At 38.3% G+C, this 26860-nt stretch overlaps 1 protein-coding gene across 1 annotated transcript in view; it reads right to left on the bottom strand.

Moving 5' to 3' along the window:
• Window positions 1-26860, bottom strand: part of EDIL3 (EGF-like repeats and discoidin I-like domains 3) — a 302894-nt gene that overhangs the window by 38486 nt on the left and 237548 nt on the right. Inside the window, exons 10-12 of the mRNA XM_010578088.1 lie at window positions 17491-17646; window positions 16260-16404; window positions 9915-10099 (exon numbers count right to left, since the gene is read on the bottom strand). Coding sequence (XP_010576390.1) covers window positions 9915-10099; window positions 16260-16404; window positions 17491-17646 — 486 coding nt within the window. The remainder of the gene's footprint in view (window positions 1-9914; window positions 10100-16259; window positions 16405-17490; window positions 17647-26860) is intronic.

Below are 26860 nucleotides of genomic sequence, written 5' to 3'. Positions count from 1 at the left end.
TCTACTTTATGCTTTAACATGCTGAGATAGGACTGTTTCAGTTTTCTGCTTACTGCTAGGTAAATGGTTAACAATGGTTAACAGCCTGGTTAAGCACGTTTTCCCCTCGTCTGAAGAAGGCTGCAAGGTAGCTTGTTGCCTCTAATTTAGATTAATTTGAGGTTCCTTTGCCACCACTGCTTGTTTGTGTTTGTGTCTCAAATTCATTATTTACTTAGCAAAAAAGAGACTATCTCTGTTCACCATTTGCCAAGCCAGGAACTGATCTGTTTCCATCATCTACTTTATGTACAGCACAGAATAAGAAAATTAATAGCAGATTTTGAACAAATATGTTCTGAAGTCAACCTGAATCTCATAATACAGCTTCATTGAGTTTTTATAGTGGCATAAAGACTAAAATAATACAAATACAAAATTAAGAGGCCTGTTCAGTGAAGAATAGCTTTCCAAGACCTTTGTATATTTTACTCATAAGATCTTGACAGACACATGAAGAAAATATAAGTGTCTTGCTTAGTCAAGAAGTAACATTTGGGAACAAACACACAAGGCTAATAAAAACAGCACAGTCCAGTTAATAAAGCATCAAGCTATCAGAAAACAGAACTAGACTCAGTTCTACTCTATTCTTTTGCTTTCATCCTGCATTGGCTTTTGTCTCATCTGTTTGTACATCAGGTATTTTTTGCTACTTAAAGACACTTGACCTTGTCAAGGTTGCTTCATTTCTCTCCGTCATCTGTATTTTCTTTGTCATCCTTTTGTCTTGTCGAGACTGAAAGTATTGTGGGGCAACAACTGTGTCCAATTGTGCTTGAGTCTAAAACTAATTCAGACGTAGCTACAGAAACAATGAATGGTTTTATTAGGAAAAAGTGGATGCTGTTTTGAAACACTGCCATGGAAGAAGAAGGCAAGAATAAGAAACACATTTGCACCATGTCTTTCTGTTTTCCTACCTAGCCAATTTTGTAGCCATTTTGTTATTTTAAGACAGGGCAAGGAAAATACAGTTTTGATGCAGAAATAGAGACAGAACTTTATTTCAAATCACTTGAAAGGATAGCTAGGTAAAACAGTCAGGAATTTAAAACAATGAAAAGATAACATCTTTCCGTTAAAATTTAATGCATGCCATTTTCAGAAGGTGCTGCTATTGACATCAAGCAAGAGCAAAATTTCCACTGTAAATGCACAGTAACAAAAATTGCTTCAGTCTCAAGTCCTATGTACATAAAAATTCAGAACAATCAGGGAGTTTTCACTTAGACTCCCAGATTCTTTAAAGCAAGATCAAAAACTGTTATTGTAATAGGAAATGGGTCATTATTCAATTTAACTTTCATCTGCAGGGGAGTGATACACAGAGAAAAACTACAAGTCAGTAAGGGAACTGACAGTACTCTCTTGCAATGCTTTAGAGCTAGACATGATTCAACTGTTTATGGAAACTTCTCAGGTAATTTTTGTTAGTGATGATGAATTTGTTACGTTTCAAAGATAGGCTATGGAACACTGAGTTAACCCCTCATTTTTTACTGAAGACTTAACTGAGAGAGTAGGGAATATAATTCACTGAACAGAGTAGTACTTTGTGCAATGAAACATTTTTCTCCTATAAAATCCTACCCATAGCTAATTTACAGTTCAGACAGTCCCTTTCCTTCGTACCCGTTTATGAAGCTGTCATCATACAAGTTTTTATCACAGGAAATAATCATGCTGTATCTATTTGTTGCCTATTTCCTGCACACCTTGCAACAAAGAGCTACTGTACTCTGCCTGTCCTTCTAACAATCTCTTTCTATTTGGCCAGAGTAAAATCAATGATTCTACCAAGGCTCTAGACTTCACTACCTAAATGATAAAATACAGCCTAAATACAGCATTGAAAAGGCAAAATAAACCACGATTTTATGCTGCCTTATTTAATTTCAAGGCTTAAATTCAATTACTACTATAAACATTTCGATAAAATGAATTGCAGAAGAAAGCTTTGCAAAGTCAAAAGCAATTTATGAAGGGCAATGCTGAAATGCACAATTTAGTAACATTATCAATGTGAATAATGCACTTAACTTGAAATGATTTGGGGGAAAAACTGTGTTAGAGAGTGACCTCTGGAATGGCCATCAAATATTTGCTGACAGGTAACTGTTACTAGGAAATAAAGGCATACCTCTTAATACCATTTCTCTAAGCTATGTGTTTGTTAGTCGTGTTAAAAAAGCATTGGCAACATATGAAGAGATCAGAATTTAAAAAAAAAAAAAAAAAAGGAAAAAAAGAAGAAAAGCTTGTTCTTCATCTGAAGCTACAGACTGTCCTAAAGGCAAATAGTGATTATCTAGTTGCAAACTTAAGTCTGTGGCTTATGTGCAAGTAAAGAAGTCAGTAATGTGACCTGTTTGGCATTCTAGCCTAGACAGTGCAAAGTAGCTAAATACAACAGTGTGCAATTTAGGAGTGGGTATCTCTCTTTACCTGCTTTTGTCTTTGACTACATCACTCCGAGCTATTTGTCCATAACTACCTTATTCTACCACTGACTGCTTTTTATAGGGAAATTTATATATAGTGAGTTTCTGGACAAGTATAGGAAAGGAAGGATCCATATTAATAATTTAATCACAACCTGCCTTGTTATGTTGCTGCATTCAGTGAACTATCAGACTGTTTGAGCAGAATATTACCCTGTGAAGCTCCCCATCAAGGTAAACATAAGACCAAGGAGATGCCAAAGCTGAGTGTCCAAGTGAAGTCCTTCAAGCAGAAATGACAGCTGCCTTGCAAAGAACCACAAGAAAACAAAAAGATGACTTTGAGTTGGAAAGGTAAAATTACCAATATTGACTGTAAATATCTTTCAGTATCCCAATAAAAAGCACGGCACAAAGAAAGGTTGATGTCCGCACAACTTGTCTTTAGCCATCTGAAATCTGAGAACTCACTTTTCTGCTTGTGAGAAATTATATTTAAAAAACAGTACCAACTTTGCATCTGAAGAACAAGAGAGAACTTTTGTTGCTGTACATGTAAAGGACATTGGTTCCTTTCCTAGTCTATTGGTGATGGCTGTGGTTTGTTGAAGCTGCAGAGAAAGATACATGCTCTTTGTTTATAATGTGTTATAATTAAGCTTACAACTCCCATAGAATACTGTATCTTTCAAAGACCAGTCACAACACACTGCTTAGCAGTCCAAGCCTTCTAGAAGTCATGTAATTTCCTCATTATGTTAATTACTAGATTGGTTTTAAACTAACATTTTATCCTATTCCAATTCTGGGTCTTTCAAGTCCTTATTTATTAAGATGTTGTTAAGCATTTTCTTTTTTTCCAGAGTATGGCTGTTAAAATATTTAAGCTGGTGGCCAGACAGAAACCACTTATTTGGCTACTTTAACCAGTATTGGTATTAATGCTTGCTTTGCTAATGACACAATTCAAAAGGTAATTAAACGATCCATACAATTTTCTCCTTATGAGTGGTTTTCAGCATTTAGGAAATGCTACATCATAGTGATTTCCTACCTAGTAAGCCTCTGCATAATTCATTACAAATACACAGGTAAATACAACAAAAAGGGGAGAAAGAGGCAGGTGCAATAATAGCGAGAAGCAAATACCACATGAGAAAGAGGAAGCAATATTAGTTTTTTTTTAGTGACAGAATGAACACCAACATGAAAATAAGCTCAGCTAACCAATATGACATGAAAAATAATGTTCTCTTCCCATATTAAAAAAGGGAAGGATTCACCTCACATAACTTTCATCATTCAGAAATTCATCTTCTTGTTTAAGCTAATTGTCTCTCTCTCTCTGTGGCTAACAGAGTAAAGGCATATCTCCAGGGTGATTCATAACAGGAAACTTAAGACACTTATTTAGGGTAGGATGAATTATTCCCTGATAGTGCTGTCCTCTTTCCATTGACTATAGAAGGAGCCTAAGCAACTAATTAGAAGTAGATATTTTAAAGTAGCTATAAATTGTGTATGTATTTTTTATATAGAATCTGTAAAATTAAAAATTGCTGTAGTTTAGTCTGTTTGCATCAGGTTATATAGCCAATAACTTGGTGAAATCCAAAAAAAGGTCTGGTTTGTCTCTCTAGGCTCATGTTAGCTGTCCTCTGCATGAGGCTGCTGTAGCTGACATAGCATTAGTCACGATTACCCTCTGTCTTCTTTTAATCCTCATTTATCTTAGTACTTAGACAATTTCAGTTGACTTGTGTTGGTGGTGCAGAGCACAACACGTACCACTGTCAAGTTTTGTAAATACTGGAGAAATGTAGCACAAAGTCTACTTTCTATAAGAGTACTCTATAAGAAAAACTGAGTAGAAGCTGAGTCTGGTTTAGCCTTTAAATAACAACTCTCTCATTTGATCACTTAGAAGCCTAAACACTGTAAATAAATGCTAGAAAATTAATATATGCAGATCCTATGATGGCATGAGACTTTGTAGATAGAGATGTTTTTGCATATATATAACAAAAAGTGAGTAATTATTTGGAATACAATTTTGTCTTTGTTTTCAAACAAGAGACTTTGTGATGTAAAAAAGATGGTCATGTATTAAACAGAAAGAATAAGCAAATTGCAGCACTGAGACAATTGTTTTCTAACGGTGTTGGTGAAAAATCCCAGTAATATTGTCTAATACTGGAGATTAGGCTAGCAGGAAAATACCCAACCCAAATGTATTATACTATTGGCAAACATCACATTTTAAAAATGTGTAGGTATATATGTGGCAGTTGCTCTGCCAGTATTCACACAATCTGCTCTTTTTATCAGCAACTGTTTTTTCCCTAATAGTGCTTAGCTGATTCCATCACATACAATCAGCAAGAGAAACATTAGAATCAGACATTGCTTGTGGCTCCATTCTACTATTTAAGGGAAGGATGATTCTCTTCTGAGCTCAATGGTAGATATATAAAATAACTGCGGACAAACTGTATCAGGTTTATCATTCAAGCACATCAAGCTGCAGAACCTTCCACTAGCTTTGCAGCAAAATACAAGTTAAGCAACCAGATGAAAGTCATTTTTGCAGCGAGTAAACTGCTTTAAAGTTTCAATTACAACTAGAAACCTAAAGCTACTGCAGTGCTGCTGGTGACCTGAAGATAATATGGAGATATAAAAGGAACCTCAGCAGGCTCCAAGACAGGCACCCTTTTCACCCAGCTGTGCTCTGTAGAGAGACAGGCCTTCAAAAAACCCACAATATCACCATTTTAAAGATAAAATACTAGCAACAAATGTATGATAATAAAGTTAGGACTAGGATAACATACAAAACAGTTTATGCAAAGGAGATGGATGAGGAGGGAGAAGAGACCTCCAGCTATTTGGAGACACCAAATGAAATGAGATGCTTCAGCTCCAAGGAATATTGCAGAGGACGGTAGATCAGAGAAAGAGCATCAGAGAAATTACTTGCTGAAGCACCAGGCAAAGGACAAATGGGCAAAGGCATTAAAGCAGATCGTGTTGCTGTTCTTATTAGGCAGTGAGAGAAAGTGGGAAATCAATACAATGATGGTATGGCATCTGTTGATCTAGCAGAAATAAGGAAATATTTTAAAACTCTGAAACTTAACTAACAGTAAATAGAGAAAAGAGTTACACCACTGTCGTGATCCCATTATTTGTAACAGTAGAGTGGGAATGGATTTTGAGGAAAATGTTAATTCTTTTGAATGATAGTCTCAGCTAGGAAAATGAGACACAGAATGGTGAAAATCTATTTACAAGAGCAGTCACCAAGCATCTGAAAGGTCAGTAGGAATAATTTTCAATAATGTTTATAGCCGCAGTGCCTCATTCTGAGCATACAGCAGGAAGTTCTTTAACAATTCTTTTAACATCAAATAACTGAAGAAATGAAGAGTGGGGTGACCATCTTGAATGACAGTCCTGGATTGTGTCCAGGAGGAGCAGAAGCACTCCCAAAACTGGCAAAGTAGCCTGGTCACGGTGGTTCAGCAAGAGATCCCGGCAGAAGCTTGTGAACTGGTTCATGGTAGCAGATGATGCTGACAACCAAATCAAAGTAATAAGGGAAAGGGGCTGCCTTGAAGAAAAGTGAAGTTTAGGCTTTTCTTTAATTTCTCAGTAATTAACTTGAAATGCTTTACCTCACTTAGTTTATGCTAACGTTATACACAATCATGGGAAGCAAACCGTGACTTTCTTTTTCTTTAATGTCACTTCCCTGCCTCCCCCTGATCTTTAATTCTATTCATAGAATCACAGAAGGGTTTGCGTTGGGAGGGACCTTAAAGATCATCTAATTCCATCCCCCCTGCCATGGGCAGGGACACCTTCCACTGGACCAGGTTGCTCAAAGCCCCATCCAACCTGGCCTTGAACACTGCCAGGGACGGGGCATCCACAACCTCTCTTGGCAACCTGTTCCAGTGCCTCACCACCCTCACAGTGAAGAACTTCTTGGTTACATCTCATCTAAATCTCCCCTCTTGCAGTTGAAAGCCATTACCCCTTGTCCTATCACTACATGCCCTTGTAAAAAGTCCTTCTCCAGCTTCCTTGCAGACCCCCTTCAAGTACTGGCAGGCTGCTATAAGGTCTCCCTGGAGGCTTCTCTTCTCTTGGCTGAACAACCCCAACTGTCTCAGCCTGTCTTCATAGGAGAGGTGCTCCAGCCCTCTGATCATCTTTGTGGCCCTCCTCTGGACTTGCTCCAACAGGTCCATGTCCTTCTTATGTTGGGGGTCCCAGAGCTGAACACAGTACTGCAGGTGGGGTCTCACCAGAGTGGAGTAGAGGGGGAGAATGACCTGCCTCGACCTGCTGGTCACACTTCTTGTGATGCAGCCCAAGATACAGTTGGCTTTCTGGGCTGCAGATGATTTCACAGAAGTGTGTCCAAAAGGAAGGGAATCCCTCAAGAAAGTATCCAGGAGCAGAGAGAGTTGCTGGAACTGATTACTCACATTACATTCGGTACCAAACCTGAACAGCAACGTTGTTCCGTATCACCAAGCTGCATAGATTTGAACTGTGATAAGTACAGAGACACTAATCAGGCAGGTTACCTGAGTTAAGGGAAGCTCCTGTGCAATGAATTAAGCCAGGCAACTGACATGGCTTCTGCAGCATCATCTTTAAAGGAATGGAAGGAGTGCCCTTCAGCAAGCATGTGGGGGAATTCAGACCCAGATTGACTGAGCTGGAAAAGTACAATTTTGGTCATCTAATCTCATTAACTTTTCCTCCACGTCACAAAAATACTTTCTTCCATTGCTAATGATGTTGTTTGGTGTAAAAGAAGTGTTGTGTGGGGAACCTGTAGTTCATAAGTGAGTTGAGTCTAGATCACAACAGATTTTCAACAATTGCAGCACCAATAAGTTGAGTATTCTTCTTGAACCCAAAAATGCACAGTCTGTGCATGAAGCCACATAATACATCATATTCCTGCCTCTAGAGCTAAATTGTGGATGTAGCAATCCAGAACACTTTAAAACAAAGAGCATACTTGTTAATGGCTGCATTTTTAATTCCACAGAAGATTCAGAATTTTCCTTTTTGGGAGAAAACTAAGTAAAACAACCCCAGCTCATGATGGAGAAGAATTTATCTCTAGAGTCCATCCAAAAGTGCTGTGAACTGCCCATAAGTAGCAAGTAGCATTTACGCATGATGCAAACACCACTTCTCAGCAACCATTATCACAGCAGGTGCTCTGAGAAGTATGTTAGCACACAAGCTTTTAAACAGAGGAACAGTTGATAGCAATAGCATTTGGGCAAGGATCCCCCAAAATGACTGTAAGTCAGAACAGATCTGTTCCAGTCATCCACATACCACAAATTACAACAATAATTTTTAAAGGTATTTGGCAGGCTTTTACCCAATTTTATAGGCATTCTAGTGAAAATTATAAAAGGTAAAGCAAATAAGGCATGTGGAGAAAATTCAAAGGGCATGGAAAGCTAACACTGTGAAATATCATATTGGTAGGCCAGCTACTTTAGCAAAATCCAAAAATCGCTGTCTTAAAGCCCATTTTAGGATACCATGGAATCTCTATTGGGACTATTCCTTGTACTATGCAGTTGGTGAGGGAAAGGGGCATACAGGTAAGTTTGCTTTCACATGCTTTTTCTTACAAATGTGTTTTGGCTAAACTCTGTGAAAGCAGCATGACAATAAAATTGCAGTCAGTGTGTTAAAAGGTTACAATATAATACTCTGCTCTTTAAGGAAAAAACAGAGAACTGCCAGCAAAGAGAACAACAATGAATGGACGAATATAAATGACAGGCATGTCTTACAGAATTGTTACCTAGACTTGAAGCATGTGAGTCCATCTCTACTCACGGACTGAATTCAGAATAATCAGTAGAAGTATATGACCAGCTTAAGCACTGAAAAAACAAATGGTTTTAATGCCTCCTGGTTTTTTTCACACAAGAAATGTTATGAATCTCTTTTGGAGAAATATTGTAAGTAAAATGAGTTTCAGGAAAGGGTAAATTGGTCATATTCCTGTGAAGTTACTCATATCACAGACATGTGATGAACTAAAAGATGAATATTTCTTCACAACTTTCTTTTTGACTAGATATAAAAAAGCACACGTGATACTTCAAGGACTTGCAGAGACTGTGCAAGTGGTCAGATTAAATTTGCAGGTTCAGGTACGTTCAAATATAGCATGACTTAGAACAGAATGGAAAATTTTAGAATATAAGAATTAACTCTGCAACCCCTTGCCATCTGTAGTTAATTAAAAATACTCTGTCACCCACAGGAGGAATAACACACCACAGGATATTTTTGTGGAGTCTCTGCACACCCTTGGTTTCTTGGTATCTGATGGGGCTAAATATGATACAACTGCCTCTCTTTTACGTGGAGAAACATTTTCTTCTGCTTCTCCATTGTAAAACACAGCAATAAAATTTTTCTCCTCTCCAGAAGTTACTAACTGCTGTTCAACAAGCTGCTGTAAAAAACCTTCAGCAAATCCCAGGACCTTCAGCTAGTTAAAAGTTAAATAGACAAGGCAACTGCTCCTTCCTTTCTGTATGTATGTAAACTTGGAGAAAAGATAGTAATCAAACTGCTTAGCAACTGTTGGTAAAAAAGCTAATATGTCATAATTTATATGTGAATATATTGCAGGGTGTTAATAGCCACGTCTAGTGCTATTGAGGCTTCCCACTGAGAACTGCACTGTAAACTGGCAGCTGACTCAAAACACTGCTATTTTCAACAGTTCAAAAAATGTAAATGTGTCAGTGACTGGTCAAATAGGCTTCCATACTGGTGATTTATTGCAATCTTTCACATTAGTGTGCTACTGACTTGTATAAATCACTCCCAGGCTGAAAACAACCCCTGTGCACAGCTTTATAATGAATTCATGTGCTGAATCAGTCTTGCTAGCTTCAGTGTGGTGTCAGAAGGTAATTTTGAGCGTCTCAATTCAACAAAGATAATTTCTATGAGCTGGATTTTCTAACGTGCACGCAGCTGAAGTAAATAGGCTTTTCTGGGGAGCTTTGGAAGTACAGAAGGGGGGAAAAAAATCATCTCTCTCAGCAAATGAGAAGCCAGTAAAACAGATCTGTAACTACTATTTGAGTCCATTTACAAAGGAAAATCCATGGCTGCTGGACAACTTGTAAGGTTTGGCTTGTGGAGGTGAAGGTTTCCCTGAGCAGGGTTTTCTGCAACTGAGGTACCAAAGACACGACGATCTGTGTGGGCTTCCATAGCTTCATCATCTACATGTGGCAGAGTTAGGATGGTTACACTCAGAAACTGAAGAATATGAATATAATCCTAAACCAGTCAACCGTCCCCATACCTGAAACACAAAGAAGATAAACATTTGGGAAAATGTATGTGAAGCTTTACCTGCAACCACTGTGACTGGTCACTGTGGCCAGAGGTCCAGGCATTAACTTTGCCTTGCTTGTCCAGGCGGGCTTTCCTGGGCTCCCAAGCGAACATGTCCATGTTGAGTGTACGGAAAACACTGGAGGCAGTAATTTGGTAGTCCTGTATATGTCCTGATTTCATCCCCAGGGGTTCAGAGCAACCTGGAATAGCAAAATAAGATCTGTGACACTACCTATTTATCTCTGTAAGCGGTTTAGGTTTTCCGTTATGGAAAAGAAAACTAGCAATTCTTGAAGAAAAGGCTTTAATCAAGTCTATTGTTGGAGGAACTTGCAAACAGACAAAGGAAAAATAGCCAATTCAAGGCACTTTATTTCCACACTACCTTGGAAGAATCAAAAACAAGATAGAGAATTCAACATATTTTATCCTGGCATAAATTTATGAAGGCAAACAAACAGAAAAGATGACTTTTGTCTCTTCTTATCTTGGTTTTTCCTGTCCAGCAGGTTGCTATTGTTTCCCCTATTCAGTTTGATTTTCTCATGCTTTTATGCCATGTCACATCAACCATGTGTTTGCCTACTGAGGAAACATTAATTTTTCTTAAAGCCACTGCTGAAGCAAAATGTTAACAAGCACTGAGCTCTTCTACACTTTTGAATTACTTGACATCTAGCCAAAAAATTAGAAAGCCCCAAAACCCACTGACAGAGTGGAAGACTACAGAAAAACAACTGCGAAGGAGGAAGAATAGTAGGAGATAATCGCTTAGGAGAAATCGAGAGGTAATGGCTTATTTGTTTAAAACAGGTGGATGTCCCACATCATTGAATTATTTTGATTATAGCAAAAGAGAGATCTTGGCCCTCTCCTTTCTCTGTTGGGTGTTCATGAAAAAAAAAAAAAGTGACTCTGTGTTTCTCTGCCTTGCTGTTGTACACTAGGAACACGGAAGGTTCATTTGGATCCAGAAGAGGGAAGAAGCAAGCTGACAACAGTAGAGTTACCCTTTGATAGCAGCACTGTGCCAACAGTACTGGAAGCCAAGGGAGGCAGATATGCTGCATGGTTTTAAGATTTAAAAAAATAATAAGAAGAAAGGCAAGTCAAGTGACTGAGAGCAAGAGGGCTGCTAAGAGGTCAGTAAGGGCAGAAGTACGGCTGGGTGAAGTAATGTTTGATGGTTGAACAAAAGGTGAAAGATGGAGATCGGAACATAAAAAGAAGCTGTTATCTTATTTCCTTCCTGCCCCAGATGTCAAAAACCTGCATATGTGCAGTTGTCCCAAAGTTTTGACTTCACAAATTTGGGGATCCTACTCAGTTCAGTAGCTGACTGGACTCAGTTAAATAGCCAATAATATTTTAACATACCCTAACTCATTGAGTGAGAGTGTGCCCAGGATCTAACATACCTGGTTTTGCAAGGAGTGCATCATCACCATGAATGCACAGAACCTTGACTTTATGTATCATTGGGAAGACAGAGGTTTTCCACCTGACACTCACATCCCTTGCCGCCGAGCGGGTTCCTATCAGGTAATCATTTGCTGAGTCACCAGCTGTGTTTCTTAAAGCACACATGTAAGTCGTGAAGGCTTTCCTGCTGGGACCATGACCCTACTCAGTTGGTGTCTCTTGATAGAGCCAGAGCACTGTGTGACCACTTAAAACACCTTCAAAGTTTTTATTTTGTTTTTCACTTTATTTGAGCTAGGTATCAAAGCTGGTTCTCTTTTTCTTAAAAGTCCATTTCCTCTACAGCATGTTTACCCAGATTTAAAGACCTGATTCTTTTTTAGTTTCTTTGATATTGTTAGCAAAGACCTTTTGGTCAGATTCTACTTTCTGTTTCTCCCATAGGTTTAACACACAGAATTAAGTGGAATTATTATGTATTCAAATCAGTAAGGTAAGACCAGGCCCTTTGTGGGGGGTCTAACACCAGAAGCAAATGCAAATTACCAGAGACAAATAATAATATGCTCTTTAGTGTAGTAACTACTTTATTTAAAATTTGAAATACTGTCATGCTTCATATTCAATTAAAAAATAAACAGAAAAGAGAGTTAATTTTTGAAAAAAACCCAACCTTTCAGAACTGATTCTCAGTGCACAAACGCAAATTGCACAGCCTTGTTTTTAGAATGAACTACCTAGTTCAAAACAACAACAAAACAGTTTTCCTTGGAGTATGAAAGAGCAATTGATAGCACAAATGAGAGAGATTCATCTGTTGCTTTAGAGAAGGACTTGGCTTATTATTCAATTTTGAAGCATCACTCCGGGATCACAAGGGCTGTCAGCAGGAATGTTTCATCTGAGGAATCTGAAGGTGGTTCCTGACACAAAAACATGGGTTGTCAAAACTGTTTTTCAGCGCTGGTCCAATCCATCAAAAATAGTTCTATCTTTTCTGAGTATTATTATTGATTTATGAAACAACAGATGTGTCTGCTTGTGTGTCTGTGCATGCGTGCATGCATTAATGGGATTTTACACTCGCCTTCCTTCTCCGCTGCCCCAAAGGGAGGAGGAAGACAGTTGTTAAAGGTAACAGAATAAAGTGAGAAGAGCAATGAGAACAGAAGAGATGAACATGATGCACACGGGTGGCAGAACAATGTCTTAGTGCTGTGTCACAGAGAGCAACAGCAGACCCAGTTGCTTCCCAGCTCCTATGGCGCCCTGCTGCAATGACAGAAGGTAATGCCTGTTTATTTTGATAGGCGAGCTATAACCTAGAGTGCAAAGGACAGAATCATCAAATTAGTACAAAACTTTTGTGTCTGTAGATAGTCATCCCTCATAGAAGTGTGTTTATAATAATGCTCATGACTCACCGGGACATCTCCACTACACTGTATCTTCTTTAAGTTTGCTTTGCAATGTCCCTGCAAAAGGATTCAATCTCCCTTCCCATTTTTACAACCTGTTAAAGTTAGTGAGAGCTGATGTAGTCATACTTAATGGCTATGCTCAGTGCAGCATCTTAGGTCAAAATGTTTGAGATGCTTTGGATATAACCATCTCTGATAAATGATATCTGATAACTCCATATGTTTAAACCTATCTTGGTATAAGTTTGCAGTTACTTCTTATTTCATCTAGCTCAATGAAACAGGAGCAGTGAAATAATGAGGATGAGTGTGGATTTGCATCTGAAAACTGAAAGAATCCACATGAAAGTTATTCTCTGGTGACTTTTCTGAGGGCACGATATTTTACTCTTCAGTCTGCATCCTGTACCATGCCCTTCATCTACCTCTTCTTTCAAGAAAGCTCAAACCCTCAAAGGAAATATTAAATATCTAGTGCAGTGGAGGCAAAACCACAAATGGATTGGCACGCAAAGGTCTACATGCACCTTGTCTTGGGCCAGGATTCATGCAGTATTGGCAAAAGCAGCATAGGTCAATTATTTGAGGACAAAGGTGATTTTGTTTTAATTAATACTGGGATATTTTTCTTTTCTGAAAATCAAGGGATTTAAAAAAAATTCTTCCTATTAAGTGACATAGAATTAGATAGTGCTGAAGATGAACAAAGGGAGGGAATGTAGTATTAAATGCAGATGTTACAAAGTCCCCTTGTGTGTGAGTTTGTGTGAGTGGTACCTATAGGTACTGTTAGGATAGAGAAACAGTTACCAGTGAACAACATGCCAAAAAGAGGAAAATTACATGCTCAGAAGATGCTATGAGTCTCACAAGGTTAGTTAAGTTCTGGAGACAGCATCCCTCTGCAAGAACTAACAAACTCAGAACACCAAGAATTTGCTGAATTGGCCCACGGCCACCAACATATATCAGCATCAACAATGTATGATATGGACCGCATGCAAGAAGTCAGAGCCTGCTATATGCACGTTTGAGTGTATGAGCGAATTTCGTAAGTAAATGACTGTGTTGTGTGAACAGTTATCTGTTTTTAAAAACAACAGCTTGATGCTACTATTAATAACAGCTTAATGAATAAAGGCATTCTAATAAACAGTAGCTGTGATCTCTATCTCCCCCCACATCAATACTCTATGAAGGGAAGGGAATTTACAACACAGAGATGTGCAAAACACAAGAAAGGCAGGAACACAAGGCTATGAAAATTAATGCCTAATTTATTGATGGACAACTCCACAAGCATTGATCATGGTTTTCAATAAGATCTGACCATGGGTTCTGGTAAGTAAAACTATTTATAAGCCTAGAGGAGCTTATATTAAATATTTTGCTGAAGTTTGTCCTAAGAAAGAATTAGTTTTTATGATCATCTGGTGCTGAGAGACAGTAGCCATCCCTTTAGTACTGACTCTATTCTCAACACCAGGATTTGTTAGAGAAGCCAGACCTCTCAAAGTGTTTTTCTGCCTAAGACAGAGCACCTGGAATTAGAGTAAATTAGTCTGTCGTTATGTATAATTATACTCTTCTTTCAGTAAGATTGAAATTGTTCTGCTGAGCCTTGGCTGCCTGCAGTTCTAAGGAATTATGACCTTGAAACTGTTAGGAGACCACTGAAATGAATTCACTTCAGTAGCTTTCACAGTTCTTTGAGCAAAACAATTCCTAGTAATTCTGGCAAGGACTTACTCTAAATTGTGGTTCCAGAAATGGAAGACATAAAAAAAAATGTAATAGACTAAAGCAGCTAGACAGAATTTTCTATTTACTCTCAAACCTATCTATATTGGAAAAGGGCTACAGTGAGATTAATGCATTAACTTTTCATTTCTGAATCTGGTTTTGATGCCACTAGAGGACTGAGAATTATTTAACTCCAGCTGTTTTGATATATCATTCGTAAACTGGGTGACTATTGTTTGTACAGTAAGCAGGCAGCCACATAAAAGTCATTCTTAAATTAATTCAGTGGAGGGCTGCCACCAGTAAAAGGTTGATCTCTTGAAGAAGATAAAAAATTTACATGCTTTACTGAATTTGTAAGGGAACATGGTTCTTGCAGAGAGTGGCTAGAGGTCAGGTTTTACATTTATGAGCTATAACTTCTGCTACTACAAAACTTAAGAGGGTTTGTATTGGCTCCACTTGTTCATTTACTTTTTGCTATGAGACACAATCCCTGCTTCTGCTAGAAAGCCACAAAACAAATTTAAACTGAAGTCTTGACTAAAGCAGTCCAGCAAAATATATCTTACTGCACTTTGAGTGGTCCTTGACGGCAGCTGAAGCACCCTTGTTCCTCTGAGGATGTCACAAAGCACATCAGCGCGGTCACCCAGCAGCCAGGAGAAATTACTGAAATCAGCTTTGATGCCTGCTTCTGCCGTGACTCCTATGTATAGCACTGCACAAACAGCTTCGTCTCTCAGAAACTCTTTTCAGCGCTTAAGTTTAGGCTGTGCTGAGTGTAACTGTGAGTTAGACACTCTGTCTCATAGCTGCTTAGTATGTAACATTGCAGGTCCTGAGAGCTGTTGACACTTAATAAAACTGCTATAAATGACCTTTTCTAGGTTGCACATAATTGGAGGCCAATGTCCACAGAAAAAATTTACGAAGTGTTATTAGGTTGCTTCCACATTAACTTACTACTATTACTGCCCTACTGCAAGCAACGGTTGTCACTTACACCATTTAGGTAAGTGTCGCTGCTTATATAATGTACATAAAAACAGACAGGTAACTGTCTGGATAAACTCAGGCCTGCTGTCCTGGTTTCAGCTGGGATGGAGTTAACTGTCTTCCTAGTAGCTGGTACAGTGCTGTGTTTTGAGTTCAGTATGTGAAGAATGTTGATAACACTGATGTTTTCAGTTGTTGCTCAGTAGTGTTTAGACTAAGTCAAGGATTTTTCAGCTTCTCATGCCCAGCCAGCGAGAAGGCTGGAGGGGCACAAGAAGTTGGCACAGGACACAGCCAGGGCACCTGACCCAAACTGGCCAACAGTGTATTCCATACCATGGGACGTCACATCCAGTATAGGAACTGGGGGGAGCTGGAGCAGGGAATCGCCGCTGGGGGACTGGCTGGGTGTTGGTCGACGGATGGTGAGCAATTGCCCTGCGCATCATTTGTACATTCCAATCCTTTTATTACTCCTGTTGTCATTTTATTAGTGTTATCATTATCATTATTAGTTTCTTCTTTTCTGTTCTATTACACAGTTCTTATCTCAACCCCCAGGTTTTGCTTCTTTTTCCTGATTTTCTCCCCCATCCCACTGGATGGGGGGAGTGAGTGAGAGGTTGCGTGGTGCTTAGCTGCTGGCTGGGGTTAAACCACGACAGCTGCCCACTGCATTTTGCCAGGAACAAACTGTGCACAGTTTAGACCTCGGGCACAAAAATGCACTGCTTGATGGTTGACGTCTGAGGGGTGGCAATTGCAGGAAACCCACCTGACAGTTCACAGCCAAGGAGTTCCATTCTCAGCGTGCAGTGTCGTCTGCACACCTGAGGATACAGCCGTACGTACTGCGACTTAATCGGAGGGGTGAAGGAGTTAGCGTACGGGGTGTTGTTGTCCACGTTTCCACGAAACACCTGTGATAAAATGACATATTCATAAAAATGAGCCAGGAGGATTACTGGAGGTTCAGTTCTGTATCTCAGAAATATCTGCTTTGCTCTTCTGACTGTCCCTGTACATTCCTCTGCAAGCTTTTCCCAAGTAGAGACTGTTTCATCATTTCTAGTGCCCAACATACAAGTTTTTAAGCAAAACATAGTGCCATGGGCTTGCATCGGCACATGTTTGCCACCTGCGCTGAATCAGGACCTCTATCTTTTCACTCCTAGAAACTGAAGCTACTAATGCAACTAAATTATGTCTTCTTTTCTAATTAGTGTATTAAATAGTCCCAATTCAATTTAGCCTGCAATTATTTATGCTGATTGACATTTATTTTTTTCCCTCCACTTCAAGAACCTGATCCAACTCCCACTGAAGTGCACTGTAACCCTCCCACTGATCACAGGGGGAGCTGAATTAAACCTATAAGCATTCTTCTATTCAGTCCTCACTCTAACCAGATATGCTTGTACTTTTTTTTCTTCTCTCATTATATACCTCTTCACACAGCATTTTAATTTCCTAATACAGAAACTATGTCTAATGCTGCTAAGTGCCTTAGTTCTATCTTAACTTACACAGTAAAGGGATTTTTGTTGCTTTGTATGCACAACTCTATAAAAAAAAAGGGTAACTATAAACTGTAAACACATACTTCCCACTGGATGATGCTGTTTGTGCAGTACAGATTAGCACTGATGAATAGGTTCTATGCTTTTAAGGGTTAACACTAATCTGCCAATGTAATAAAACTAAATTCAAAATGGAGTAATGAGTAATTACTGGTAAGCTAATTAAAATGAAAATCAGTTAAGTGTAATAAACAGGACTATTCTAGCCTTGGGACATAGTATTTATACAACCATCAATTAAAGTGTAAGAAATTCTTAGCAGACAGAAAGTGCAAATTTATTGATGTTTTTTTTTTTCAGAGAAAAATAATAACAAGGGAACTTATATCATACTGTCAGGCAATTATGCTTATCTACTACAGACACCTCATACTTCTGAAGGCAGCTAAACCATAAGATGTATTCATATACATGACTTAATCTTACCATGTCTTCATTTGTGCCTTTTACTTTGTACATTGTCCATGACTTCCCATCATTACTGTATGCAATTTTGTAAGATTTTACATATTCTGGACTTCCAATCCTCTTGGCACCTTGAGTTATAACTCCAGTGACTCGCATCTTCTTCTGCAGGTTTATCTGAAATAACAGTACAATGTTATCACTAACCATATGAGGGACACAATTCTGATGCTAGATTCCTGTGACTCCCCCTTTTTTTTTTAAATGACAGGAAGGAAGAAATGTAGCTGTAGCATTTAAGTTACTACCTTTACACTTGCACTAATTCCTTTTATCTTCCATTCATTTCATGTACATATGCACATAAATAAATGAAAAAAAAATGAACCAAAAGCCTATACTATGTTTATGTCTTCACGTGTATGTATACACACATACATATATATAATTGATACATAGGATATTACTGGTGTATTACTGGGATTTAGCATATTACTTTTATATAGGATTACTGCTATGTATTTTCTTCCTAAAAAGGAAATGCAACAGTGCAATAATTTACCAAAGGCTGAATCTTCTGTTCTATTAGAAGTCAATTTGCAATTCCATACAAAAGAGCCTAAGTTAACTTCAGGTTAAATTTCTTTGTGAAAGTAAAAATTACATGGATGTTCTGTAAAGCAAACAAAGAGACCTTTCCTTGATTCTCACTGAAAATTCATACATCTAAAGATCATGGTTGAAATGCTAATCCCAAAACAGTCAATGGCAAAATATCAATGGCTATCAATGGATATGAACATTCCCTGTGTCTCAGTTGACTTCAACACCTTGAAGTACAAAATGAAGAAGTATGGAGAGTTCAACAATATTCAACCTTAATTTTGCCTTCTTTATCTATCTATGATATGGGAAAGCCAACTATATTCTTACAATATTCAGAATGTGGTATTCAAATCAAACAATGCCGGCATTGTCAGCCTCGTCCCTGCAATGAAGTCAACCATGAAGCCATCTGTGGCAATTGCACTCCCACCTTCTTGCTGGTAGGCAGCTGAAGTCTGTAACTTTTGCACCAAATGAAGCTTAACAAAGAGCTGTCATACTGTGAGAATTGCGTGAAGATGCAGGCAGATGTGTGATAAAAGGAGATGAATGAAAATACTAGAGAGTAAACGACTGGGACAGTGTGAATTATACATTAAACTACAGTAGCACTTGCCTCCTCCAAATGAATCTTATTTCTGCTCCCTCGTTAGTGGAGCTGACCTGGTGCGATCCCTACTATTTGGGATAGCAGCCCCAGTACAGGAATATGGGGAGTCAGAGGCAGATCAAGTATCTGCGGTCCAAATAATTTAATCCCTTTATTCTTCACGTGCAACTGTGGTCGCAAGATTTTCTCTCACTTGGTAATGTAATCTAATCTGTATTAAGGGTGTAAGATGATCAAACTTCAGTGTTTTAATATCTTACTGTGTACACAATGGGGAATTGGAGAAAGACAGAATTTTACTGCTGTTTTTTTGAGCTTAGCTCTTTCTCTGCTACTTATCTGAAATAGCTGGGCTTCTGCTATTTTTCTTCTTGAAGCAAAAGAAATTTCAGTGTAGTTTTACCATAGTTCTCCCTATAAAAACTAATAAACACTCACACACCTTTAGAACAACAGTGGGTATTTCAGAGGTTTAGACTCACTGAGAGAGGAGAAGCTGCTTATAAAAGATCAGATTTTTTACAGGATCTTTCTTGGATACACCAGGAAAACTAAGGAACATTTGCAATTGCAATGGGAAGAATGGACTCACAACAGAAATTTAGAGAGGTATAAATAAGAAGAGATTTCATGCCTTTTTACAGTCTTGGGAAACCTTCTTTTCCCCCATTCCAGGTCTCCCAGAGGAAAAAAAAAAAAAGACACATTATATTTGTAAGAGGACAGCTCCAGAGACTACTGTCAGCCCCCTAACTATATTTAAAAATGCAGCTACATGGAATAGTAACCAGCTAGACATAAAGCTTTCTGGAAGTCTCTTATGCAGATTTCACTCTCTATATGGAATTTAAGAATATTAAACAGGCAAGTGGAATTTTTCATATATTTACAGAATTGTTCATAATTAAGTGAACACCATCACCAAAAAGAAATTAGAAAGCACAGTCAAACAGTAATCAGTCATTCATTGTTTGCCTTTTGCATATACTGACTAGTAGTATCTTCACATTTCACTGTTTGGGAAAAGGAAGATACAATGCAACATCAAATAAATTGTCTTTGATCCAGTTATGCATATACCTAATATTCTTTCAGCTTCATTCCCAATCTTTGTTTTTCCAGATAATAATCTCAGGGAGTTTTTTTGGATGAGAATTTATGTAGAAATTTTTTCCCCTGTTTACTCAGGAAGAGTAGTTTCTAATGAAACCATGGCTTTAACCACTGGATGTTGTATTCCCACACTGGCTCCTTTCCATGCCCCAGCCTCCATCTCTAATGCACAACAAATCAACCACTACACTCCAAGAAGCAAAACAATGACAAAAAACCCACCCAAAGGTAATCTGTCAAAGAGTTTAATACTGTAGTTGAAACTCAAACTTGAAAAAAAGTCCTACTGAATGAAGGGAAGATTTGGTCAGGTAATCAAAAAAACGAAACAAAAAGAATTTAAATACTCATTTTATACGCATGCTGTTTAACCTGTGTTCTTTGCGTTTCAGGAGGTAAAAAGCAGGCCTTTTTTCTGCTATATACCAGCCTGCTCTATACCCTTATCTGGGTATCTGTACATATAAGCTATACAATTTTATTTACTTCTCTGTTTTAGCAGACAGAATCTTTTCTTTTAGAGGCTTTCTTGATCAGTCTCCATACTCTGAGTCACAAACTGAGCTTTGGCTCTAATGAGTATTGAGCTTGATATAACACAGGAAATAAAAACAGGATACTGTGTTTTGCAATTAGGTCTATATATTCTGTCAGTGTTTGCAAGAAAATCCCAGTGAAGGGGGAAAAAACCTCTTTCAAATCCCTGCACCTTGCTTACATACAAAATCCCCATGGGGCTAACGTCACGCCTGCGGTAGCTCCTTTCAGTGCATATGGATATGCCAGGAATTAACTGGCCCTTTGTGTCTGAATTCTTTTATGTGTTTTAAATTTTTCAAGTCAGAGCTTAGCAAAACTCAAAATATTACAACTCTGCAATGACTACAACGAAGCAGGTGCTGAAATCTTTCTTACTTAATGTACTTCAGTAGGCAGCAAAGTTCCCCATGTGAAATGTGAACTAGCTCCTTTAGCACTAAAAGCATTTTCAAAGGTGTTTTTCTGTGGCAATTGTGAAGAAAAACAGCTTAGGAAGCTCTGCTTTGTGGATTCAGATCTAGGACAGAATGTTATATATTCTAATTACATGGGTGACTGTGTTCTAAAACAAACAAAGAGGTGAAAGTCACTAGGATAAGAACAAGAGTTTAACATATCTTTTTAAAAAAGGTAATAGCTTAGTCAGTTTTAAAGAAACCCTTATCATTACCTAGATTAACTGGAAAAAATCAAGGATGGTAGAAGATCAATAGTATTTTGAGGGATTTACCCCAGTAATTTAAGTATTAATGCATGGTAAGGACCTTGTAAGAAGAAGATACTTGCACAAAAATTTGAGGAAACTATTTACAGCCAGGAAAAAAAAAAAAAAAAAAAAAAAAAGGGACAGATCAGTTCTATGAGCCCTATAAATTTAGGATTGAGTAATGAATTCAGACTTGACACTCAGACCCTGTCCATGGAGCTGCATTCAGCCCCAGCTCAGAGGGACTCCTGGATCCAGCAACTTCCACAGGACCTAATTCACCCAACGTATGTCAAGGATTTGGCTGTGATGTTCACAAGCAGATCCAAGGATGCCCATTGCCCTACATCCTCATGGCATGAAGCATTTTATGAAACTTGGGTAAGGTGCTGATTAACACCTACAGGTGATGGAATCTGCTTTACACAGGTTTTGCATTTCAATGAGGAAGTTTTCTGGGGCTAGAATAAATGATGAACACTCAATCACTCAGGTAAAACTGCATGTAAAAAAAGCCAGTAATCTCACATCAATTCATTTAAATCTGATGCTACAAAAAGCAGATTATGTCTACACAGTATATGGTGGATGATGCAAAGTCACCATGCTGATATTGCAAAAAGCTCAGCTAGAGCCCAGGCATGGCACTCAGCTCAAGTTAATAGACAGTGCTGAGGGACAAGATACAGTACCTCGGAGTCCCTGCTGTATACACTGTTGAAGGCTGAATTCATGTACTGCCAGTTACTCGGTGCTTTCTATACTATGTCATATAGCCAAAACTACATAAAGAGAAAATCACTTGAGGCATACTCCCTCGAGTGTGGTGTATGCCCAGGAGCTGGGGAATAAAATTGACTCTATCAGTTTAAAAAGTTCCCAGCAGTCCCTGAAATTTCTTTTAACCTTGTTCCTTTCAACCACCACAATCATCTTGACTCCATGATTAGACCACTTTTATCATCACAGCAGATTATAGAGTCATGGCCTCTTTCAACAGGAGGGGAAAAAGTAACCAGCATGCCATGTTTCCTCATCTCAGCACTGATTCTGTAGGAGTAATTATGCATTAAACAATCTTCACTGGTGTACTAATGTTTTTGACTGCAATGACTCACACAAATCTGTTTCAGGATGCTAAATCATTCAGTTTTCTACACTGATGAAGATGTAGCCAATCAATATTTTACTGGAACTTGAAAAAAATCTGTATCAGAAAGGAAATAAAACAAATAAAAAAAAATTTCCCAAGAGAAAGTGGCAGTATGAACAAGGTAATTTGATGAGTTCCCATAGATTGTACAGTGCATAATTTTCAAAGGCAATTCAGAACCAGTCCTGCAAATCTGCATGGTGTGTGTGCAGCTTCACTTTTAGGTCTGAGTAAATGTAGGACCTTAACACTGGAGGGAACTGCTTCATGCTTGTTTTCCCTTAATAGTCCAAAAGGCTCCACAAAAGAAAAACCTAAAATAACTTCCCAGCATGTTTAACAAACCTTAGAATTGTAGAGAAAAAGACTGTAATACGTCAATGTAAGAAAACAGCAGAGATTAGGGACAGCACCAGTAGAATAAGTTCATATTCCTTTTCGATTTGTGATCAAATAGTATATTCAGCGTGCAGAAACTATGTACTTGACAAAAAAAAAAAAAAAAATCAGTTGCACCTGTCTCATCTACATTATTACATACTGGAGAGAAGAGGCATGAGAAGATGAAGTGACTTTAGGAAGACACCATATGTGATGCTCCTGGCCGGAATACATAAACATATTCCCCTCATTTGTTATTGCACTATTAGCAATAACACCACTAACATTTCATACAGAACAGGTTTGTCTGAAGTATATCTTAAGAGCAAGCTTCCAAGAAATGCTCAGATTAAAGTCTTCATGAAATGTTGGGTCTTTGAGACTATAAATGTAGTTTTACATGAGCCTTCATTCATAAACAGAAATGCAGTTTATGAAGAACTATGGTGTTTACCTGTTTCAGTTATAAGATACAATAGCATTGCTATAAATAATTCTCCATCTTTTCTAGCACAACATATATATATATATATATATTTACTAATACTCACTATTACTCATATAAAAATAGGGTTGAATAAGGGATCAAAGTTATACTGGCATTCAAAGATTTATTACAGAAATTCTTCCCTGCTGATTTCATCAGTTTTTGAAGGATTGAAATTTAATTTTTTTGTCTTTTTTTTTTTTAAAATCATAATTCTGATAAAGCTAGATAGAAAGCACCCACAGAAACATTTTGTGATGAAAAATAGGGACACTTGCCAATGGAAATGTTTGTAATAAACTCAGGAAAGGAGTAAACTGACATGATTCCCTCAATACTGGGAAATTTAGTGAGCCTGAAAGCTCCCTCCCCTGTTTCATCTTCTGACTTCAAGCACTAGAGGCCCCGAACACGACTGAACATTGCTGTTTCATCCTGATGTCACGTTGAGAGCAAGGGGCTGCAGAGCAGGACTCCGCATGTGATGAGGTGCAGAAAGGTCAGAGCAGGTCAGTCACTATTATCTTCCCTGTTGCAAAGCATTGCTGGCACCTGGACATAAGGTGCTCATATATCTTGCCTGTCTATGGCTTTTTGTTACTCTCCTAATCAGCACTGTCAGCAGAGCTTCTCCGGATTTAGTTGAGGGCATTAATGCAGTCAGCACAGTAGCAGTGATACGTGTTTTAACTAGCATCCAGATTAGGTAACACAGTGATTTATCCATGGTAGCACTCCAGCTGTTGCTGCCTTTCTGGAAGGAGGTTTATTACATGGAGAAAAGCTGACATGTTTTATCTTATAATTGTGATAGTCTAGGAAAACTAACATGGTCATTTGCTAGAGTTCACTTCACAAATAATAATTCCTAAAGTGATTGTGGGATTTCACCTTGCAGACAAACTAATTAAATACTCAGTTATTTCTGATCCCAACCCCTTTTTTTTCCGCTTACATGGATGCAGATCCAGCAAAGTCCTTCACAACTTTGCTGTTAAATCCTCTGCAAACTCATCCTCCCAATACTGTTGCTTCCAGAGAGCCTTGCCAGTCTATCACACCTTACGGTAACAACAAACTTCTCTCAGGTGTTCCCTGTACTCACTTACACCTTAGCCCCAGACAACCATCTAAAAGCAACTCATCACCTTTGCTATCTTCAATAAGACTATTTATGTGCTTCAGGTTAGGCATGCTGGATCAGAGATGGAAATTGGCCCATTAATTTAATTTGCCTTTCTGTGAAAAGATCAGAATATTATAGGTTAAAACCTAATTCTATGGAAAACAGAAGTACAGGGATTGTTTGGCCCATGTAATGCTAATACGGAGGAGCATATGTTATCAATATTACCAAAAAGCACTCACTTCATTTGGCTTTTGTTGAGAACTTTCACTGTATGCCTCAGAGAGTTTACATAATTAGACAGACTAAAAACTTGCTTGGTCTGTTTCTTCGTATTATTAAGTCATTATTTTAGTCCCAAAGGTAGTTGTTATGAATGCCATTAACTGGATGATATGAATTATTCAAATACTGGCATGTTTAGACTGTCATCTCAAGAAGAGGCCCATAATCAATCTCACATTGTTCAGAGGTTTGTAGCCCTGTAAAATTTCATCTCATTTACAAAGTATTGATTAAATGGGTATTAACTACCTGCAGTTTAAGGTTAGCTAAGAAACACTAAGGTCATTTATTGCTATTATGAATTCCTTCATATACTATGAACTTGTGAATACTCTTTCTGTCTTTGACATGCTAATGTCTCCCAGAAGGTACTTCCCCAAAATGTCTAGAATACTTCCTAAAGTATCAGGTCAAAGAATGTGTAAATAAAAATGTCAGAGAAAATATCTATATGTATTTCCACTTGTAAAAGAGCTTTGATCAATAGCTCATATTGGTTAGAAGATAGGATGTTAGACTCAGGTCACAGAAACAAACCCGCACTTTTCTTTTAATCCTACATGAAAACCCTCTTCTTCAGGGAAAAGAAGTAAATTCAAAAGCTACAGTATTAAAATCACCATGAAAATACACTCAGGGAAAATTCTTAATGTGCCCATTGCAAAACTCAGAGGTACTTTCTGTTGCATCCTTTCCGTTTGTTTTTAAGGCACTTTGGTAGATGCACTCTGGTAAAAATTCTGATAACAAATATGACCTGCCCTCAAGCCCAACAAGGACTACAGGGAAGAACTCCCAATTCTGACTTCAGTGGGCTTTGTCTAGATCCTATGTATCTTCTCAAACTAAGAAATGTTAAGTAAGAAGGAAATGTGCTAGAAAATGACATGTCTGTTGCTCAGATGAAGAAATTCTCTTAATTAGTTTTGAATATTAAAGCTGAACCTGGAACTAAACCCACCCACTGAAAGATGGGAGCTAAACCAAAAACTGAAATAGCAGGGAACACACAGGAGATCAGACTTCCCTGGCACTGTGAGATCCCTACTGGGGTTCTGTGATCACTGCACATTCCCAGCTTATTTTAACACACTGGGAAACTAAAGCTACTTAGTTCCTCCACCAGAATAAGCCCAGTAAGTGATAATAGTGCTATCAAATGGTGCAGAAACAACTTGCACAGAGTGCTTCTTAACCATACTTCTCTAGCTTGTCTTTCTTTTTGTGCAGCTTATCTACAGAAGTTATACTGTTTACTACTGTAAAGGAAGGGGAAGAGTCTACCTGAAGAGTGGTTCCACAGGACATGATTGTCATGGGCTGTGCAATGGGCAGACTTCCTTTCCTGTGTAATCCTGGCTACATCAGCTTTGGGAGATGCTGCAAATCCCACTATTCAGAAAAGGTCTGGATTTTTTGCAAGGATTCCATGAAGAACAAGTGACACAGTAGATCTGTGCTTGCAGACTCCTGGTGAGTAACTACTTCTCATGCTATCACACTTCAGTTACCCTTCTGCAGCCAGTAATGAAATGGTCTTTTCAGTTGCTAAATAACTCACAATGCAGTATTTCAAATTTCATAACACTGATCATAAAATACACATCTTTACCAGCTTTCTTCCTTGGTCAAGATAATCCTAATCATCATATACCTACTTAAAACTTTATTTTCCAATAAGCCTGGCAGCCACAGCTGGCTTTATGCTGCTTATCATGCTGACCATACCATCCTTTTGCCCTACCCATGTATCTGCAAGGACCGTGCCTATTTAGTGCAGAGTCTTTTTAGTTGTCAGTTTATAGAGGACCCAAAGCACAGTGAAGTTCTAGCTGTAACTAGGACTTCTGACTAGTCTGTTAATGCTGCTCATAATTAGTTGTGTTCATGTTGTGATAAAATTTGTGGGAGAAAGATAAATGGGAAAATGGGAGTATGTGAAAGCAATCCTTCCAACATAGTCACCTTTGGGAATAATGTGTTAGTTGCTATGAGTCTGGTTGTGTAGGGAGAGAGGCCAAGGTTTTAGATGGACACAAGTGGAGTAAAGAGGTAGATTAGTAAGCACACAAGGGACAGAAGGCTGTGTGACTGCTGAAAAGACTATGACACTCAAATGGTTTCTCCACCCACAGATGCTACTACAGAAAACACAAAGTTGGCTCAAATGATTAATGCCTCCTCAACCTTAAGAAATTGGCTGAATATTGGTTGAATCACAACAAACAGACTCATAATATATTATATATATATATTTATATATATTATGATATTAAGAATCAATAGAAAAAAAAGTTGACCTATTGGCAGGGGGGGGGCGGGGAAGGCAGGGGCAGAGTGAGTGAGCGGCTGTGTGGTGCTTAGTTGCTGGCTGGGGTTAAACC

This window comes from Haliaeetus leucocephalus, unplaced genomic scaffold, assembly GCF_000737465.1.
Source record: "Haliaeetus leucocephalus isolate CR32 unplaced genomic scaffold, Haliaeetus_leucocephalus-4.0 Scaffold598, whole genome shotgun sequence".
NCBI classification, from domain to species: Eukaryota; Metazoa; Chordata; class Aves; order Accipitriformes; family Accipitridae; genus Haliaeetus; species Haliaeetus leucocephalus.
The sequence above is the reverse complement of the archived record's forward strand: the minus strand, read 5'-3'. Positions and strand labels throughout refer to the sequence as shown.